Raw genomic sequence first — 19,666 nt, forward strand, 5'->3', positions numbered from 1 at the left:
TAGACAGGCCTGGTTGATGAGACGTTTTGCTTTGAATTCACCTTGATATCGCTGTGATATGAAAAGGTCTTACTCTGTTACTATCCGCGTTTGCAAAATTCTCAAACTGTTACTGGAGGGTCCTAACTTGGCAATATATCATCCAAAGCCTGCAGTCTTGTTCAACCAAAGGTATTCTTTGCAGTCCAAGCATGAAACTTGAGGTATAAAGGGACCCCATGCCCAATGCGATAGGATCTCAGAGTTTCATAGAACAGGCACTATAGTAAAGAAATACTCAGCTTGCATACCAAGTGCTTGAACACGATGAATGACACGTATCCACGATATTCGGGTATACAATAAACAGGGAGAGAAATAAATGCAAATGCCGCCAGATCCACATACACACATTCTGTACTCATCACTCCTTTTTGTTCTTCTTGCTATTCCTCGACCCCTTGTTCTTCCCTTCGTCCTTCTCTCTCTTCCGCTTCTTTCCTGCCCCGTCCTTGTCATCTTTCTTCCCACCCTTCTTCTTCACTTCCGCTGCAGCCTTGGCAGCCCTCCTCTCTTTCTCTGCCTTGTCATATGCGATGGCCTTGGCCTCCTGGTCCGCGTGGGCCTGCAGGATCTCCGTTGGGTCGACATCCGGGTAGAAGCCGGAGACAGCGATGTTGCGGAGGACATAGGCGACCTTTTCGATGTCGACATGCGTAATCACCTCCAAGCCCTCGGTCTTCTTCTCCCCGTCCTGGTTATTTCCATTCTCCGTATTCTCGTCGCCCGCTTCGGCTTCAGCCTCAACGGCGCGGTTCATGCGCTTCTGCAGTTCCCACGAGGCATCCCACAGATTCCGATACTCGGCAATGTTGTATTTAACATTCAACTCGCCGTTGGGCCGCTTGAACTTGGAGACCTTCTTCTTCGGCTTGGAGGGCTCCGCGCCGCCGTTGCTGATCAGCTGCTTGGGCTTGGATTCCGTTTCGGGAAAGTCCTTCAGACACAGCCATAGGTACACGTCGTCGCTGTAGAACGGCACTTGGTGGTCTGCATCCCCGCATCCCGTGGCGATGGACAGCATCAAGGACGCAGTGGCCGTGCCGACGCCGCGCAAGGGCTGCAGAGCGTCGATGCTGGCTTTGGGAAAGGCCTCGTTGGGCGCAAGCATGGGATCCGCCGTGGGCAGGGCATTGATCGCCGCAGCCGCGCACCGCAGTACATTTTTGTTCTGGTTGGACTTGACCATGCCCATGAGCGTCGGACGGGGAAGACCGTGTTGTCTAGGAATATCAGCACACATCCTCGACGGAACCCAACGCAACAAGGGAAGAGGAACTCACGTCTTCCAATCCATGATAGTAATCAACTCCTGCTTATCGAAAAACGTCTCACTCTTTACCATCCCCGCCTCCCCATCAGCACCTACCAACCCCCTCCGCTCCGCCAAAGCCCGCGGCATCGTCTCATACCGCCACGCGTCCAACCTGGCAAACCGCTCCGTCTCCTCCCGGATATACTTCAACTCCGAGGGATTGAAATCCGTCTTCTGGAGCAGCGCTGCGCCCCGCAGATTGGCCGAGGCCGAGCCCGCCTTCTTCTCGGCGGACCGCTTCGATCCTTTCTCCGGCTTGGGCTGCAGCTTCAGCATGGTCTTGCGCCGCTGCACCTGCTCCAGCGTGGTCGGGTAGCAGGAGAGAAGTTTGCGAAAGGCTGGGAGCGTGATACGGTGGGGGTGGAAGGAGTCCTCGTCTTCTTCAGAGGCGTCATCGTCGCTGTCGGTGCCGTCTTCTGCATCTGAGGCCGCGCCGAAGCCGATAAAGTCCTCGTCGCCACCCAGGGAGATGAATTCTTCGGCGGGCGCGGTGGAAGCTTCAGGGCCCTTGGGAGGGTTTGTAGGTGCCTCTGCCGGGCTGGAGGGCGTGCTGGTATCTGTAGACATGCTGGACATGCTGGACCTGGGGGGACTGGCAGAGTAGGAGCCGCCCGCTGGAAGGGTGACAAGCTCTGTGTTGGCGAATTTGGAGGTAATGTAGAAGAATTGGAGTGTATGAAATGCTCAACTCAGCAGAGGGGGTAGGGAGATGGCCAATTGCGAAGTTGACGACCGAATCAAGTTGGACTCTGGTCCGCGCATCGCAAGAAAAAAAAGCAGAAATTGGCTGCGTTATCGCGATAAGGGTGTGGTATCTTTGGTATACTTGATACTGGAATATACCGGGGCCATGTATATTACAGTATCACAATACCACGATACCACAAGCCATGGAAAGATCATCAAACGCGAACACGAAACTGCTCTACGGAACACATCAGAGCATACATCCTTCTATCGAGCCAGGTCGCATTTTGGTTAATCTCACACCTATGTACATTGTAGTCCCACAGCCGTGAAAAGTCTTCATTAAACAGATAATCAAATACAGGCACATCATGAAGAAAGTCATCATCCGTCTCACCATCGGGCCATCATCAAGATGAGCCTGTAGACCGAACACGAAACGTCCACAAGGACGTTCAACATTAAAACAAACAGGGATAACACACTGTCATACAGGAGAACAGACATGCAACGATTTTTCGAATATGACGACCGGTCGAGGAAAGATAAGGGATGGTCGACAGATATCCCGGTAGGGAAAAGAAGAGGGGAGTAAGAGCGAACACATGGGTTATGCTGAGACACCGACAGTGTTGAATCGGCACAGAATGGGTGCAGCTGCCGCGTTTAACGGCTGGCCGGAGCGGGTCTGCGCACGTTGGGCTGCTTTGGATTGGATGCATCCTCAGTGGAGTGAACGAGACCACGACGCTGGTCATCGTGGTCGCGATCACCGAGCTTGGGAGCCATGGCAAGGTTACTGGATCGGTTCTGCTTGATTGGCTTGGAGAGCGGCGCGGCAGTTTGAGGATGAGGGTTCGTCAGTGCAGGACCGGGCTTGCCTTCAGCAGCCGCAGCGGTCCGAGCAACAGCGCGCTCATCATCCTCGACCTCGATGTGTCGGAATTCCTGATCCTCCTCGTCCTCGGATGAGCTCGAACTCTCCGATTCAGATGCGGCACCAAAGTCGTCCTCATAATCGCTGACCAAGCTGGGGGCTTGGTTGGACTCGATCGTGTTCGGACTGAGGTGTGCCGGGTGGTCCATTCCATCTGCGTCACGGGGAGTGCCCACGGAGAAGGCCTGGGAGGCGGCAGACAACGAGAGTGCAGTAAGACAAGTCTGGTGCTGCGGCTGAGGTCGGGAGGGAGTCAAATCCTGCGGCTGGTTAAAGGCACCAGCGGCGTGATCGAGAGCCTTTCGGCTGTCAGGCCGCTGTGACGCAGTCTGGGCGGCCGGCATGCGCATGGGCTGGGGCTTGGGGACTGCAAAGGAAGAATCCTGTCCGCAAGAAGCCGATGCATGGAACGAGCCCGACTCATACTCATCGGACTCGTCGTCCGACAGGCCACTCAGGTCGACGGGTGTCTTGGCTTCCGCCACCAACTTGTCGATGTCCAGGCTCATACCGCGCTTTTGGATAAGGGCAGAGAGATGAGGAGTAGCCGGCGAAGCGAGAAAGGAAGAATTGGCAGTCTTGGCAGTCTCTGACTTGCGGCGCGGCTGGCGGGCTGCCTTCACAGTGGCAGGAGGCGTGGCCACAGCCGAAGCGGCATTGACCACGGACTGTTTCCGGGGCGTGACAGCTTCCTTGCGGGGAGTTGGCAGGTTGGTTGCGCGGGAAGAGGCTGGCAGTGGCGAGTGAATCAACGGGTGCACATTGGCCGGCGTCGTGGCGATGGGAGTCGACTCGCTCTGGCCTCCGACCACGGCACCAGTGTCGTCCACTTCGACCGGCACGCCGCATTCGATCGCAGCAGCCTCATGGCTGACGTAGTTCCGGTTATGGGCGATGCGACAGTGGTTGATGAACCCCTGGGTGCTATAGAAATTGACCCTATCACAATCTAAGCACAGGAGTTTCACCATCACACCGTCGCACTTGCGCCGCATGAAGATCGGACCCGCCTTCTCTTTCTCCTTCTCTTTGGCCACCTGGTTCCCAAGTGCTTGCAGCTTGGAACCGCTCGAATTCCGCGAGGTACGCGTCTTGCCCGCCAGCGAGCTGTAGTCCTGTGGGTTTCCACGAGTCGACCGGCCCTCGGCCTGCGGAAGGCCAGTCCCCGCAGCGGCAGATAGTGCAGGATCGACCTCGCCGCCGTCGAACCGAGGGTCCGGCAGCAGCCAGCGCGCGTAGTGACGAGAGTATGGACCTTCCGTCACGCCCCAAGGCGCGGGCGAGACCGGTGCCAGGCCATTTCCAGGCGGCAACACCGATGCGCCCGTGCCAGCGCTCACGTCGGCTGAGATGCCGGTGGCCACCGAGCCGGGGTAGGGGATTTCCGCGCAGCGTCGCAACTGTTCCAGAGCGACCTGGCATTTGGCGATTTCCTGGTCGATCAAGCGTAGCTCGTTATGCTTCAGGAGCACCTCCAGGCTGAGTTGGGCGGTGATGGTGTCGCGTAGATGGTTGACGTCCGTGATCCGAGCGGCGGCCTGCGCCGGCGGACGCGCGGTCGCAACCGAGGATGTCGGCGCGACGGGCGAGGATGAAGCGGGATCCAAGGGGGGAGCAACGCTGGGCGACGGAGTGGGCTGGGCGGATTGCGCGATCGAAGCAGTCGAGTCGCTGGTGCGCAACTTGGTCGACGCGGGCGCGTCGCTCGCTGTGGAAGCGGATCGTTTGCGCTTGAGCTTGGGCAGCGACAGGGCGTTGACACCGGGGGCGCAGCCCGACGGTGCGATCATCTTGACCTCCTCTGCCATTATCTTGTTGCCTCCGATCGCAGAGGGCCAGGGTAGCAGTCGAAACATGCCATGCGAGAAGGAGTGGGAACCCGGGGGAGAAATAAATAGAACTTCAACAAATGTAATTAATTCACTGGGCCAGTGAATGAGTCCATGCGGGAGGGACTCAAATAATTACGGGGGTGGCGAGGTGGGAGGGTGGAAAGGTAGAAAGTAGAAAGTGGAAAGTGGAAGGCAAGACACGGGCGTGAGTGAATGAGGAAAAGGGGAGTTGAGGTAGTAAGGAATGGACGTCGACGAGACAAGACACTCGCGACCGACGAGTTCTCGGCGGGATCGGGAGTTAGGAGTTACGGGGGGGGGCGAGGCGAGGTGTGGCGGGTGTATTATTAAGAGGCGTGCGGATGGGGGGGAGGGAGTAGGAAGGGGAAGTAGAGGCGAGAGTAGAGGGAAATGGGAATAGGAGAATGGGAGAATGGGAGAATGGGAGAGTGGGAGAATAGGAATGGGAATGGGGAAACACCCGATCGCGGTAGAGAAAACGAGTTGCAGGGAAAGGGGGGGCCAAACAAAGGGGGCTCCACCGATTGCAGTGACTTTCGTGACGTGGGAGTTGCGACACGTCATGCAAGCGATCTAGACTCTGTGTTGCGACAATATCAGAATCATCGATGCTTCGACTCTGCAGTGCCCCGTGGCCCCTATATAGGAAGATATTATACCACTCTGGTCACGGATAAGGTGTGGTCTGGGCCTCCGGTGATAGCGAGTTAGCGACGGTGATCAGTTGTCCTTAGTTACTCCTAGATCACAACTAGCTTCCCCATCTATATGTAGCGCTAGGCTCCCGCGGAGTGCGTATATCGCGATCCATTGGGGTCGTTGCCCGTTTGGGGCTGTGCTTGCATGGCTGATGTATCTTCTGTACAGCCTACCCACTTTCCAGCTTGCTTACTTGGAAGTATAGAAATCTATCGTGTTCTCCACCACTGCTCAGTCGAATGTGGTGGAATCGGATCGAATCACCCCGATGCTCGGGCCCAGTGGGATCCGGATGGATCACATTCTGGAAGAACAGGGACTCTGGGCGCTTTGCTCCTGGGGAAGGTCGGGCGCAAGAATGAGGCAACGCGGCGAATCACAATGCGGTCGGAGACTTGGTGGGGCCAGATCATTACTATACATGTCAGCCTATATACGGACTTGGTACTTGTGTCTTCAAGTATAACGGATGTCGGTCAACTAACAACCTGGCATGAGAATACCTAGAATACCTAGTACTAGTGAACCCTGACCAGCATCCCCCCCCCCCCAGACTAATACTGCCGATAAAATACTCGTCCGTTTATACCAACGGATGATGCAGCAACCCGCATCTCCCCGGATATACATAGTTTCTCAGAGGCCAACCACCACGTGCGCCTTCTCACCGTCATAGCCATCCTTAGCAATCTTCACGACAGATGCCACACCTCCAACCTAATCTCCGTCATAACCGAGAGTAGTTCCAAGTGCGATAGTGGTGGGGCAGCGGGAAATTCTGAACATGCGGACTGGTTATTTTGGATGGCAGGCCGTGGAGAAAGGGCACAATTCGTGAGTCGAAGCTTATGGCGGAAGGGATCGGAATCTGTGTTGTTCCATAATGATAGCATGGCATTTTGGGTCTGACTGGGAACCACGGAATGAGATCTATGGTACCTAGCTGGATATATTCGTAGCAATGGTGTGCGATGGGGCATCGGTTTACACAGCACCCGCCACTTCCGCGGCCCACGCCAGCAGGACGGGAATAAATAGACACCACCCAACCACCCTAACGCCCCAATTGCAAGATCACGAATACTCCAAATGACGAATGGCCATGTGACCGGTCTTAGTGACACGAAGGGGGAGAATAATAAGTACCCGAAGGCCGTACCGAATGCGCCGAGAAAGCCTAATGAGACAGAGAAGGACCATTGACAAGCAGATGAAAACCCTGGACAGGGAAGACGGCCTGCAAAATGGGTGCGTAGACCGACAAGATTCATGCCAAACCCAAAGGAAACGCTAGAGACAGATTATGATGAGCGATGAAGGATCCGAGTAATGAAGCACGGGCCATATCAGTTTAACTCGCTATCCTGCATGCGTAGAATGAAGTTGACCACGACGGCAGCCAGCAGTGCAACGGCCAGAACGGTCGGCCCAAATCGGTCGTCGAAGCCACTCTGGCCTCGGCGCCGAATACTCTGTGCTCGCCAATGGAAGGTGACGACGGCGTATATCATGGCTGCCATGGCGATGATGGTGAAGAGGGCGGCGGAGATGCGGCCGACCCGGTCGCCAAAGTTGAGTAGACCCACGGCCAGCCCACCGAGGATGACAGTGAAGTTCAGCCAGGAGAGGAAGGTGCGCTCGTTGGCGAAGAAGACCTTGGGTTCGACGCGGGTCGGGAGGGCGATGCGCTTGCCTGCAGGATTGGAATGTTAGATCGAGTCCTAGACTGGCAGATCGCAGACCTATTGCACCTGGGCACGATTGGTCTTGTTCCTGTGATCATTTGACAAGCAACAGGACATCACGTACCCGGGGCAGTTTGAAGGAGAGGCTGGCTGGACATGGTGTCGAGATTGGGGGGTGGGGTTGAAGCCGAGAGATGGGGTCAGATAGGGCGAAGTGAGGTGAGGTGAAGCTGCACCGAGGTTGAAAACGATTGCGACAGCAGACACACGGGGTGGGTGAGGTCGACGAACACCGGGATAGCTGGAGGAAGATGAAGCAAACTGCAGAGAGGTTTTTCTCTCTCTCTCTTCACCGTTGAGAAAAGCACCGAGCGCAATTAGCAATGAACGAGGAACGTCGAGACCGCTAAGCTTGTACCGCTAACCCATATCGGGACTAGTGTGGGCGCTGTCTGCTGCACGTGCGCCCGTGATTTGCTGCTGTTGCACTCGGTGATCGGCCTGGGTATTGAGGCCTGCAACCACGTTGTTTCGGAATAGGTGGAAGTAATAGTTTTACGTTTCTGTATGTTTTGATTGGTTAAGTATATACCCCCTATTGGGCGGGATACCTAGGTCCTAGGTAGCAATATAGACTTCTTCAATTATGTACCTCCTATACTAACAGCACCTCTACCCGTTTTGTGTGTTTCTTGTGACTTGGGGGCATGCACAGTATTCTACTAGCGGAAAATGTGGTATCGAGGGCATCAGCCGATAGTAGCCTTGGGCATTCCAAAAGTCCACCTAATTTAAGGCACTGGCAGGCTTCTATTCTGCTGAGTGCAGCTTCCCCTCATATATGACGCATAGGGGCGGGCGTGTAGCACATATGTATGTAGCTATTCAGACGTGTATTGCCAGGTCTACGGTCAATGATGAGCGGTATGTAAACGCCAGTCCCTTGGACTATGAGAGGATGCGGCTCAAAGCTTTCCTTATCTGGATAGATCTTTACTACTTAGGTCATCCTCTCCTTCTCTCTTGCACCAAAAAAAGCTGCAATTTAAAACCCCACCTTGACTCCCGTCTTCAAGCGCCCAATAAGGTAACGCCACCATACACATCCTTGGCGACATAAGCTAGGTGCTCCGAAGAGAACCTTAATAGCCAATAGATATGGGACGGAGACCTTTGAATATATTGGTCTAAGCGCTTAATAGCGCCACTGGATGAACGGCCAATCAATTATTTAATCGAAGCTAGAGCGTTCTTGAGGATCTCGAAAAAACCAGCGCAGCATACACCAAGCCACGGCATCAAGATACGCCTACATTTCGCACTTGTGGAGTAAATAGAAAATGGAAGTTTGGCTTCACAATGCGTCTGATTTCCTACTAGATGGGACAGAACCGCAACTTCAGGTCGAATTGGTGTTTGTTCGAACTCGAGGTGTCGATATTGGAACAATGAGCACAGTAGGTACAAGTGCAAGGAAGCAAGATGTCGCAAGGGATGGAAAATATGCCAGACCGGCGACCACGGCGATTTAGGAGTATACGCCATCTATTCCCCGGTGTCCCAACCACCCCAGCTAGCGGCCCAGATGGTTTTCATGAATACATTGACCTCACGGTTTCCAATTCGAGAGCGCTATTCAATATCGTCGAGCCACCTTTCAACATGTCTGGTCTTTGAACCCGACTGTACTTCAATGTCCGATTCCGCATTGTCGGCCTCCTCTTCATCCGTATCTTCTAAGTCAATCCAAGAATGCTGGTATATGTGTCTTTCACTGCGTGGGTACCCTGTCGATCTCAACCATTTAAATATCCCACGCGTGGCTCCCTCAGAAAGGGATTGGGAGAAGAAATCATAGTTATAGTCGTCGAGCACAGTCGATGCACTGGGGACGGAATGCGATTTTTCGTCAGGTGGCTGGCTTTTTATTTCTTTTCCGAAGTCTTGAATCGAACGATCATTTTTGAGAAGCCATTCCCAAGATACGTATTCTAGGCAATGAACACCACATTGAGAATGTTGTCGAACTGGCAGCTCTGTATCGCATATTTGCGTGACCCCAAAGGGCTTCCACGGCCAAATTGGAGGCCGCTCATAGCCGTCGCAAGCTGTAATGAATAAAAGCCGGCATTCATCATCGCGGTGTATAGACTCGCTAGGACTATCCCCCATTTGAGATGTCAAGAACGTCTGTGTAGTCCTAGTCCAAGCAGAAGCTGGAAGATTTAGAGCCGTCATCCCTGCTCGTATGTCGCGCAAGATGGATTTTGCCAAGTCTGTGAGTATTGCACCGAGCCAGAGGATTCCGAGTCGAGGCTGTCGGTTTACAAGAACTACAGCTAGCGAACGTTTGCTGGACGATATCGAATCCAGAATCGCAAAAGCCGGGTTTAGCCACGCACTAACAAGGTTACATTCGACAGTTGAATCGAAGAAGGTGCTATACAGAAGAGAGCGTAAGCCCCACGTATTGGCACTCATTGTCATGTACTGAGGAAGTGCTTCGCTGTGGTCGTTGAGAAGGTCCAAGATCAAAGTAGAAGAGATATCAATAGGTTCCTTTGGTTCAAGCTGAGAAACTGCTTCTGGAAACGGAAGAGAAATTTCTCTCTTCCTCAGGGACGGAATATAGAGTACCCCAGCAAGGGCAACTGAGCATTGAGCGTAAAGACGATGGTGAGCACAGAATCGAGAGAGGTATTTAACAGCAGTCGCCGAGCGCGGCGGCTCTGACTTGGAACCCAGAAAGGCATTCGTGGCTAAAGTCAATTCGGCGTCCTTTAGCGACACCGACCATGGCGACAAATAGACATGGCCGTTGTACTTGGTGGTCGCATCCCAGCCGTCACCAGAACGCAAAACGGCGCGCCACCAAACGACCTCTTCTTCAGAAGCATTGCTGCCGAGGTCAATTTGAATCAAAGGGTGTTCATGCGACTGGGACGAGTTCTCCATGCCTTGCGCCGTATAGCTAATACGGCATTCGTGGTCGCCAGAGCGACTGAGCAACTCAACTCATCTAGCAGAAAGGATGTAGGCCCATGCCAGGTGTAGGACAGACAGATAATTCCCTTTGTCGTAACCTAAGAGACCCTGAACTCCGGGCCAGTCTGAAAAAGGAGCATCTTCTGACAACCCCACGGTTAGCCGACGGCCAACTGCTAATAGAAGTTGCTTAGGTAGGACCCTCGGCTGTAAGTCACAAATCCCTTTCGAGGTTCTCCACGTCGACCGACCGTTGACAACAAGACTGTCTTTCGACTGTGCCGATTGCTTCTCCTCGCAAGCGTATGAGACCTTCTTGTCGGAGGAAGTAAGACTATCACCGAGGAAAGGCGGAGTCTGGCCAACGAGGGATTTCAGGTCGATGGCTTGCTGGGGGAATGGCTGATCGTCGTTGCTAACACCTAGGTAGGAGGACCATTTCCGGAGGCTCTTTTGAAGGACCTGGTTGAATTGATCATCACTCGGGCGTGGAGCATCGCCCATAGCCACCCACCCATAGGTTGAGAAGGCCGTCTAATTGCTCGGGGCTTATCTGACACCAACAGCAGGCGAAGTGTGTCAAAAGATGAAGCGGCTTCTGTCTCTTCGCCGAGGTCCTTCGGGATTGCGGGATCGATGGTTTCAATGCTGGTTCTCAGGTCGAGAGTGCCGATCAGCAGTGACTGCTAGCTCTAGGTCACCAAGTTTAGGCACGAGCCTGAAATGGTCACCAATGTGGTATTTTTGCTACTGGACGATGGCGACGGGGCGCAGCAACTCGAGGACGCCAGGAAACAAGCTGCGACAGAACAGGAGTGACCCCGGCTGGGATAGACAGAATGCAGCGAATCACAAGCACGGGGGTGGACTGGGGCATGTGCAGGCGAGGTTATGAATCACCGAATTGAGGATGTAAAGCATCGAAGGGAAGGATGAAGAAGTGAAAGAGAAAAAGGTCGAAACAAGGCGAGGGTCGGGTTTTTTATGTGGGAGGTTACGTGACGGTGTATTGGAGAGCTAAGCTGGAAAAGCTGAAAAAAAGGAATTTACTAGGCTTCCATTTACGTGACCTCGCAGGTCTTAACCAATGGATTAGTTGATAGAGTAGTTCCTCTGCTTACGTCTAAATACTTAGTATTTTAGGTAGAAAGAGAAGAAGAGTATAGCCTAAGTAGTAAAAACAAATTATTTCGGTCTTTCGCTCAAGAAGGCCACTGTTTCTTGATCGTCGTGCTCCAGTACACATGTACATCCCTTGCTTCTCCTGGAGAAATTTGCACAAAACGTTTCGTTACCTCCAACTAAGCGAGATTTACCTTTACTCTGAGCTTTATCAGTAAATGGCCCTCTTCCACGGACCATAGGAGGCGGCTAAGTGGAAGTTCCATGGTTAGGATTGTAGACATCTGGACACTACGGAGTACACTAGGGTATAACGGGTTTACTTGAATCAATATTGATATTGTTAATTGGTGAGCTACACTGAAATCACCATAAACAGCTCTCCATAATGTAATTCTATTGGACCTCCACTCGCAATTACCACAAGCAAACCAAGCCAGCTGCAACTCATCGCCAATCATCCATCACGCTTGACTCACCTTGAACCCGCCAGGCATCTGGGTCTGAAACACGCCGGCTGGGTCGTACTTCTTTGCAACTCGCAGAATCTCGCGGAGATTGTCAGCCCCGTACCCTCGTAACGGGTTCTGGCTGCGGTCCGCATAGTTGAGGTAGATATACTCGTGGTCCTCGCCGATGCTGGCGGCGTACTCACGTACCTGCGTGATAATACGGTCGCCGGCGTACTTTACAAGAGAGTCGTCGCGACTGTCATCCCACGATAGGAACAAAAGATAGACTATCATGGTGGCAAGGCAAATGTTAGCATGGTGCACCAATCCCGCGCCCTGCATCCACGCACCTAGATGATTCTTCGTCATACGATCGATGCCCAGCACGTTCCCACCGTTTCGCTTGCCCTTTTGCCCAAACAACGCCGGGAAGGGCTGCAGAAAGCTGACAAAATTCCAGTCCGCGCTCTTCATGTACGGCTTCACCTCCTCTACGAGCGCGCCCTGCGTGTCGACGAGTCTCTGCAGCACCCGTTCGTCATTGCCAAAGGTCAGCGTCAACAGAATCACCCGCTTCCCGGCTGGCGGCGACGTCTCCATCATCAGGTCGTATATGTCAGCGTATCGGACCGAGCTCGACCAGCTCGGGATCGCAAGTAACTCCCGGTACGCCTCCGGGTTCTCCACCGGGAGTAGATACTGCGGCGCCGTGGCCGCGATCGTGGTTCCCAGCTGCGACGAGTACTGCCAGAAACTCACCAGGCACGCATTCGGGTCCTCCTCCACCCGGTTGGTGAAGTTGACCAGCGCCGAGATCTGCTGCGACACGGTCGACATGTCGTGCACGATGATCCCGCCCCACAGATCGCCCTGCGCGAATGCGCGCAGGTTGACTTTCGTGATGATGCCGAAGTTGTTCGAGCCGCCTTTCTGGGCGCGGAAGAGATCAGCGTGCGATGTGGTGCTTGCCGTGACGATCTCGCCGCTCGCGAGGACAAGCTCCATGCTCTCGATGTTGTCGCAGACAAAGCCGTCTCGGGCAGCGAAGTAGGATAATCCGCCTGGCGTGGGTTGGCATATGCTATATGACATGGGATGGCATCTGTTCGGAGGGAGTGTCACTTACCTCCCGTCACTAATCCCCCGACGCCGAGCGTATCGGATCGGCCACCCGTCACTGCGACGCCGTATTCTTTGAGGGTTTTATACACCGAGGCCCACCGGGCCCCGGCCATGATGGACGCGGTCGAGTTCTCGGCGTGGTACGTCGTCGCATTCATGAGGGAAAGATCAATCGTGACTCCATCCTGCACCCCCGCGGCACCTGCCCAGGTGGTGTGGCCGCCGCTGCGGACTGCAAACTTGCACTGAGGTGAGTCGTCGTCTGCCTCCACGAGGACCGTCACTGCTTGGGAGACCTCCTGGGCGGAACGAGGTTGAAGGATACAGGCCGGATAGAGGCGTGCATTGACGGCATAGTGGGAGTGTATGGATTCACGGTAGGATGGGTGAGAGGGGAAAAGCAGATTTGCGTTCAGCGGCGAGTTGTACAAAGCTGTGCACTTCCTAGACTCAGTTCTCATCGGCTTTCGTGCTGGGCCAGGCTGCAGGACATACACAAGCCGAGTTGCTAACAGGACATGTCTCTTGTACCGCACCAAGAAGGGCGATCACGTTCGGACAGACCTTCATCGAGCCGCAATTTCTGAGGAATACTTTGATCGAGGTGAGGGAAACACAGGGAGGAGTGCAAGGAAAATATCAGCTCACCATGATACCTCAGGACTCCACCACGACCAGATGATAAGGCTAACTATATTACGATTCCATCTAGACGGTCTGTGGAGACCGTTCAGGCCAGGAAATCCTGCTCGGTTTCCAAACAGGATCGTTGCTGACGGTGGAATGAGGGGTTCTCGACGAACTGTAGAATCCTGGAGCGACGCTGGTGGATCATGGCGTGCTCCACATTGGTGAGATCGCCAGCGACTCAACTGCGAACTCGGGCTCAGATGCAATGCGAAGCGGTGTATAGACAAGCTCAGTAAAGCGTAAGCAGCCCATGAACATCATATTTGGCTTATCTATATATCCCCAAGCTACGCCCAAACTACGCTTTACTGTCAACACTTCCTTACATCCGTTGCTGACTGCACAACTCGGCTGATTGGGGAATGGAGGATGTTTCCGGGATCAATAACGTTGCTATTGGGCCAAAATTCCCGAGTCATGCACTGTGGCTCCTACTAAAGAATAAAGGCTGGTGAGTGGAACGAATCACCCATTAGTGCGATGCGGGCTTCGTGTGCGCCGGTAGAGCTTGGGGGCCAATTTTGCAAGTCGAACACGGTGACAGGGCCATGAACCGACCATAAAAATCATGAGAGCATCACTGGAGATGAAACGTTTGGTCGCAGCCCGAGCGTGAGGCTGCCCGCACCATGTTTCTCTGGAAGTGACCTGATTCAAGCAAATTCACCTGCATGGTGGAGACCACTGTATGTGTAGGCTCTTCCTTGCCCCAAATATTCCTCGAGACCCCTGGATGGCTTAGGGCTTCAGGACCACGGCGTCGGTGTTTTCCCCTCGCTTGACGGTCACGTCTAATAAAGGAATTTAGTCAGGTCCAAAGTCCTTCCAACTCCTTTAATTGAAAAGAGGATGAAAAAGCAATTATCAATTTAGACCTATAAAAGGAGAGCTCAAACTCTGCTCCCGGCACCATTCGATTGACAACCTTGGAATATAAGATTCAGAGTATATGTAATAAGGCAGATCTAGCAAGACTGTATTAAGTCTATCATGACAACATTTCGGGAGAAAGACACGTAAAAGGGTATTTGTACTTCTGTTGCTGGTTGTCGGGGGCTCACTCATTCTGGCGTGCTTTTTCTTTCTGTAGGCGTCGCTGTCTCCACTTGATGCCGTACCTGGTCATTATCCACAAAATGGGCGACGCAGCTACTGAGATGAATGCCAGCGTCGTGTATGCCCAGCCCCAGCCCATAGCTATTTGCATGGGATTGATCGCGGCAGAGGCGGCGGCACCTAGTTCGCATCGCATGAGGTTGTTCGCCGCGGTTGCAGCAGCGGATTGCCCGGGCCATATGTCGACCATCAGAGCATTCAGGACCTGCGAAGTGGCGTTGAGGGCCCATCCACTCAGAAACAGCAGAATCACGGGCGCGGCCAGGTTGACCCGGCGACCCATGACCCAGCCATAGGCAATCATGAGTATGTTGCTCAGATAGTACACAGGTAAAGCGATTTCGAGCCTGGCTCGCTCGATGTTGAAGTTGGTGATATCCTGCCGCCGGTTTCTGACCACTGGCATACCGGCTCGCCTGGCATGTCGACGATAGTTCCAGTCCACAAGTCTTCCGGTTGTGAAGGCGGACGCGACACCACCTACACCGATAGGAAGATACATCAACGCAGTTTGGATGTTGTTAAACCGATATACTGAATGGAATGAGGCTGTTGCACCCGTCATGACAGCATAGAAACCAGCGTACATCAGCCCCGTTGTCAAGAGAACTGCCCCAGTCTCCACATCTGTCACAACGCGGAGGGTCGGCAACGGTGAGGGGAAACGGACCGCGTAGTTCTTTCGTGCGTCGGAGATCTCTTCCGGTGAGGCACTTTGCCCTCTTTGCTTGCGTCGTCGATGCCGGATATAATCCGTGAGAGAAATGTTGATCGGAGGGGGAGGTATTGATCCGTCTCCCACCACCTTTCGGCAGGTTTCTGGCAAGAATAGCAAGATCGACAGGAAGAAAACCCCGGACAAGATGAGAAGAAACCAAAATAGCCAGTGCCAGTCAAGATATTGACTTATCAGCCCCCCAATCACAGGGGATAACGATGGTCCCAGCATGCTGCCGAGGGAAGCAAAGGCAATGTAAGACCCTCTTTCGGAGGAGGTGATCATGTCTCCAACCAAGCCATTTGCCAGTGCCACAGTCCCACTGCTTCCTGCACTTTGGAGACATCTCAGGACAAGAAGAGCGGCATAACTGTTTTGCAGGCCGAGGCCCAGATTGGCAGCTAGATAAATCGTAAAGCAAATGATGTATGCGGGACGTCTGCCTGCGGTGTCGGAGAAGCCCGCGATCAACATCGGCGCAATGCCTTGCATGATCTAATGGATGAGTATTAACCGTGAGCCAGATGGTAGACCAGCATTCTTTGCAGGGCAACTTACCAGGTATGTGGTTACGGTCAGGTTCACTTTCGAGGTCGAGACATGCAAAGCATTGGCGATGGTATCGAGGGCTGGAAAGTAGATGCTTGAAGAGAGCGGAGAGAAGAAGGATGCCAGAGAGCCCACTACCACAATAGCACGCTTCTGGTTGACCGTGAAAACCGAGAAATCGCGTGTATCTGTTCCCGTGACCGTACTCTGGTCCGGTGCCGTGCTCTGATCGAGCTCTTTGGATGGATGGGTGGGTTTGCCATGCTGAGCAGTTTCTGGAGTTGGTCTGCTCATTCTCCAAGATCTAGACAGAAAAGAGGGAGAGAGACGATAGTGCAAGTGAGTGGGAAAGGGAACACTGTGCAGTCCGATGGTTAAGTAGATGATGAGACTCAGCGGTGATCCCGGTACCGGCTGGCTGACGTCCACGCTAACCATGTCGGGCGATCAACCGGATTTCTTCACAGCTTAATTCCTCTTGACATCCCGGTCCAATGCCGGTAACGGGATCTCATCTTTCCCTTCCATCCATGGATACTTTCAAGGTGATGTACCGGCTGCAAAAGTCCCTTGGGTGTCGTCTTGGTTTTCAAGAACTACCTTTACGATGCTTTCCCTTCTGGACCGAACTATCGATCTGCCTCGTTGTATCTGTCTTGAGAAGAGTATTCTCGCCGCTAACAATATCTCACCCTATTTCTGTGTGAGGTTGGTCGCATTCACAGTAATTGCAAAAGTCTACTTGCGTCACAACGTTCGTCGCAGATTACCCTCGATGTTTTGCAGGACATCAGTAGACTCCTAGGAAAAAGAAACATTGGGTGTGGTTGGTTTTGGAAAGTTCTGAACACTTTCTGGGTGAGCAAGGATTATTCCTCCCTTTCATCTCGACTTGCGGGGATCATCTTCGACGGTGACTGACTTCTTTGTCTGTCTCACCCCCCTCCCTCATTCTTTGTTTCTAAACACCTTTCTCGACTTTGGGTCTTCGATGCTAGCCTTGAGTGGCTCCCTGCCAATGCCCTATCTTGGATCCTTTGCTATCTCTTTGTGTTGCCCAATACCTTCTCGCCAAGTACGGGGCCACCGGGTCTTGCTTCAGGGATCTGTTCTTCGGAGAAGCCATCATCCCTACACAGGACCACAGTGTCAAAGAAACCAGGATGGAGCCGATGAGCATGCGCAAATGTGAGGCAAATGATAGGATTCGGGACGCAGTCGAGCGATGCATTGCTTTGCTGAAGCATGCCCCTCACTATCCACAGGTTCATGTATAAATGAGACCCTGGCCACTGTCGCAAATCGCTTCGAAGCATTCACCACTATAGTCCTTCTTGGCCTTCCTTTTCTATTGATTCGCCCCAATTAAACCCAAGAACCTCTGCGCGGTTTCCAATTCGCCAATATCTTCGATCGCAAAATGCCACCTCAGAAGAAACGTGGGAAACAGCTCAAGTCGGTCCAGAGCACTTCTCGCCCAGGCAAGAAATTCCTCTAGCATTCGGACATTTGTCCATTCTAACGGAACGAATAGATCACACCTCTATAACCTCCGGTCCTTCCCATCGAAACCCTCATTCTGGCGAGAGTAGCCCAAGATCCCCTCAAGTTGCCCGTCGCGGAAGGAAAAGAAAGGCCGAACCGATTCCCGAGGCCGCAGAATCCTCCTCAAAGAGATCACAGCCCCATGGAAATGCCCCGATGGCAAGTGGCGTTGCCACGGAGGATTCCAAAAACTCTACGCGTGAACGCAGTACTAAGGGAGGTAACCAAAAGAGGCTCTCCGCGATCGCAAGGCCCTTCAAGAGAAAAAGGGAGGAGGACGATACAGCGCTAGGCTCTCCATGGGACGAAACGACTCGCAGGAAGCTCAGAGTTGAGGATCTGGATCTCGAAAAATCCTATGTTGATGAGATCCCAATCCCGGACTCGGGTCATTCAGAATTAGGCCCGCGGAACCCTCGGTGGCAGCATAAGGGGAAGAAACCACTGATCGACGTGGACAAACTACCCGAGGGTTGGAACGCACGAGAGCCTGATCTTGACGAAGAGTGAGTCTCGCCCCAACATGAAGGGTTCGTTGACTGAGTTGGATGTGGTAGGGATATCGAAGGGCAGATCGAAAGATGTGAAGAGAGAATTGCCGATAATATCATGCCGCATTCCTTTACGCACAAACTGAAGATGTATCAAGCAAGAAGGGCCCTCCGCGAGTGAGTTCCTCTTTTCCTTCATGCTTTCGCGCTGTGAATTCGCTAAACAATGTGTCCCTTACAGCAAAACTGCTGTCGGAGAGCCGGCGGGTCTTGGCTGGCCCGTTTATCAGCGATTGGATAACCTCAAGCAAACCCAGACACAGCTGGAGAACGATGGCGATAAGTACGAGCAGCTACCAAACATCAAGGCTATTATTGAGGCCTACAGAAGCAAGAGATTGGGTTGGACTGGACTCGTCACCTACTGATCGAAGGGAAACCAGCTGTGTCTGCCAAGACCCTTTGATTGGGACGAGTTTGAAGCGATCAACTCGAAACATGATGGTGGTAAGAGCTTTTGGACGGAAGGAGTGGGTCGCACATTCCATGTACTAAGGTATATCTCATGGGCGCTAATAGCTGGACTGTAGATGTTTGGCCCAGGGCCTGTGCCCAGCGTGCCGGCCGTGAGTGTCAATGTCGACAACCGATTGACCTTGTTGCACACGGTATACTATGGCCTCACTAGCCCATTTGAAAACGGGTCTAACTTATCACCGAGCGTTTCTAGATCACACTTGCTCTTCGGCTGCCAAACTACCAGTATTGGGAGGAATTTAGCTTCATCTACGATACGGGGTCCTGCGTGATGAGCCTATTCGATCAAGATATCGAGACGTTAATGGGTCCCTTCCGTCCACCCGATGCCCCGGCTGTCCCAATCGTCAGCGGAATGGACATCACCACGCATTTTAACACCTTCAACGTTCCAGTCATCACTGTCGAGGTCACGATGCTCAATGCCAAACGGCAGCGACAGACACCGTGGACCCGCATCCCAGCCTTCATCAAGCCAGGAAGTTTTGTCAACCACCCTACAACGCCTCGATGTGACGGTCCCTTCTTGCATTATCTCTTCTACGTCGCAACGATCCCAGACAGGACTCCCAGTCTGCAGATCGCCACTTCACGATGGGATATTAATCTTGGAGGGGGGCTCAATATGAAGAAGAGAGAGGCGCCGGCCTTGAACACGATTAAATCGGCAATGCCACCATTTGGCTACGGTGATCTCACGGCCCAGAATGCACCAAAGGGTTGGGCGGCCATACACGGAGCAAAGGAGATGCCGAAGCCGGCGAGAGGAGTTCCATGACCACCTCACTCTAGTGAATGTTGCTCTGGCTTTTGCTCACAGCCTCGGGATTGGGTTTTATGATGTCGGTGACGTGCAGAGATCAAAGAGGTTCTGTCGGAGATTGCGTTCCGCTTCTTATTTTTGCTTATATTAGTTCTTGCAAGTACCGCCGGGTGGATTACAACATGAGATCGATGAGTCAAGTCACGATGTGATATAAATGCTAGAATGAAGGATTTCTTTTTTACTTGCTAGTGACCAGAATCTATCGAGCGAGAGGAGTTTCGTGGAGAGTATTTATCCAGTACTGGTATAATCCTCGCATCGTAGTTTCTAACACCAGTCTCTTCAAACGATGCTTGGT

General features: G+C 53.0%; 7 protein-coding genes across 7 annotated transcripts; 1 reads left to right on the forward strand and 6 right to left on the reverse strand.

Moving 5' to 3' along the window:
• Nucleotides 1-403: 403 nt before the first annotated feature.
• Nucleotides 404-1,921, reverse strand: N7459_003617 (uncharacterized protein; the record flags this gene model as incomplete). The annotated part of the gene is made up of 2 exons (XM_056942801.1): nucleotides 404-1,262; nucleotides 1,323-1,921. 2 exons carry the CDS (start codon nucleotides 1,919-1,921, stop codon nucleotides 404-406), a joined length of 1,458 nt encoding a protein of 485 aa, XP_056802684.1.
• A 786-nt stretch (nucleotides 1,922-2,707) lies between these two features.
• Nucleotides 2,708-4,834, reverse strand: N7459_003618 (uncharacterized protein; the record flags this gene model as incomplete). The annotated part of the gene is made up of 1 exon (XM_056942802.1): nucleotides 2,708-4,834. One exon carries the CDS (start codon nucleotides 4,832-4,834, stop codon nucleotides 2,708-2,710), a length of 2,127 nt encoding a protein of 708 aa, XP_056802685.1.
• Nucleotides 4,835-6,876: 2,042 nt separating this feature from the next.
• N7459_003619 (putative vacuolar transporter chaperon Vtc1) lies at nucleotides 6,877-7,373 on the reverse strand (the record flags this gene model as incomplete). Its single annotated transcript, XM_056942803.1, has 2 exons — nucleotides 6,877-7,223; nucleotides 7,340-7,373. 2 exons carry the CDS (start codon nucleotides 7,371-7,373, stop codon nucleotides 6,877-6,879), a joined length of 381 nt encoding a protein of 126 aa, XP_056802686.1.
• A 1,474-nt stretch (nucleotides 7,374-8,847) lies between these two features.
• N7459_003620 (uncharacterized protein) lies at nucleotides 8,848-10,704 on the reverse strand (the record flags this gene model as incomplete). Its single annotated transcript, XM_056942804.1, has 2 exons — nucleotides 8,848-10,216; nucleotides 10,277-10,704. 2 exons carry the CDS (start codon nucleotides 10,702-10,704, stop codon nucleotides 8,848-8,850), a joined length of 1,797 nt encoding a protein of 598 aa, XP_056802687.1.
• A 1,082-nt stretch (nucleotides 10,705-11,786) lies between these two features.
• Nucleotides 11,787-13,466, reverse strand: N7459_003621 (FAD-binding oxidoreductase; the record flags this gene model as incomplete). Its single annotated transcript, XM_056942805.1, has 3 exons — nucleotides 11,787-12,835; nucleotides 12,901-13,336; nucleotides 13,392-13,466. The coding sequence occupies 3 exons, from the start codon at nucleotides 13,464-13,466 to the stop codon at nucleotides 11,787-11,789; spliced, it is 1,560 nt and encodes a 519-aa protein (XP_056802688.1).
• Nucleotides 13,467-14,643: 1,177 nt separating this feature from the next.
• N7459_003622 (MFS transporter) lies at nucleotides 14,644-16,263 on the reverse strand (the record flags this gene model as incomplete). Its single annotated transcript, XM_056942806.1, has 2 exons — nucleotides 14,644-15,915; nucleotides 15,979-16,263. 2 exons carry the CDS (start codon nucleotides 16,261-16,263, stop codon nucleotides 14,644-14,646), a joined length of 1,557 nt encoding a protein of 518 aa, XP_056802689.1.
• A 1,407-nt stretch (nucleotides 16,264-17,670) lies between these two features.
• N7459_003623 (uncharacterized protein) lies at nucleotides 17,671-19,320 on the forward strand (the record flags this gene model as incomplete). The annotated part of the gene is made up of 6 exons (XM_056942807.1): nucleotides 17,671-18,020; nucleotides 18,072-18,182; nucleotides 18,247-18,407; nucleotides 18,463-18,512; nucleotides 18,596-18,673; nucleotides 18,736-19,320. 6 exons carry the CDS (start codon nucleotides 17,671-17,673, stop codon nucleotides 19,318-19,320), a joined length of 1,335 nt encoding a protein of 444 aa, XP_056802690.1.
• Between the last annotated feature and the right edge of the window lie 346 nt (nucleotides 19,321-19,666).

This window comes from Penicillium hispanicum (assembly GCF_028827665.1).
Source record: "Penicillium hispanicum strain IBT 35686 chromosome Unknown utg000003l_segment0_segment0, whole genome shotgun sequence".
NCBI lineage: Eukaryota > Fungi > Ascomycota > Eurotiomycetes > Eurotiales > Aspergillaceae > Penicillium > Penicillium hispanicum.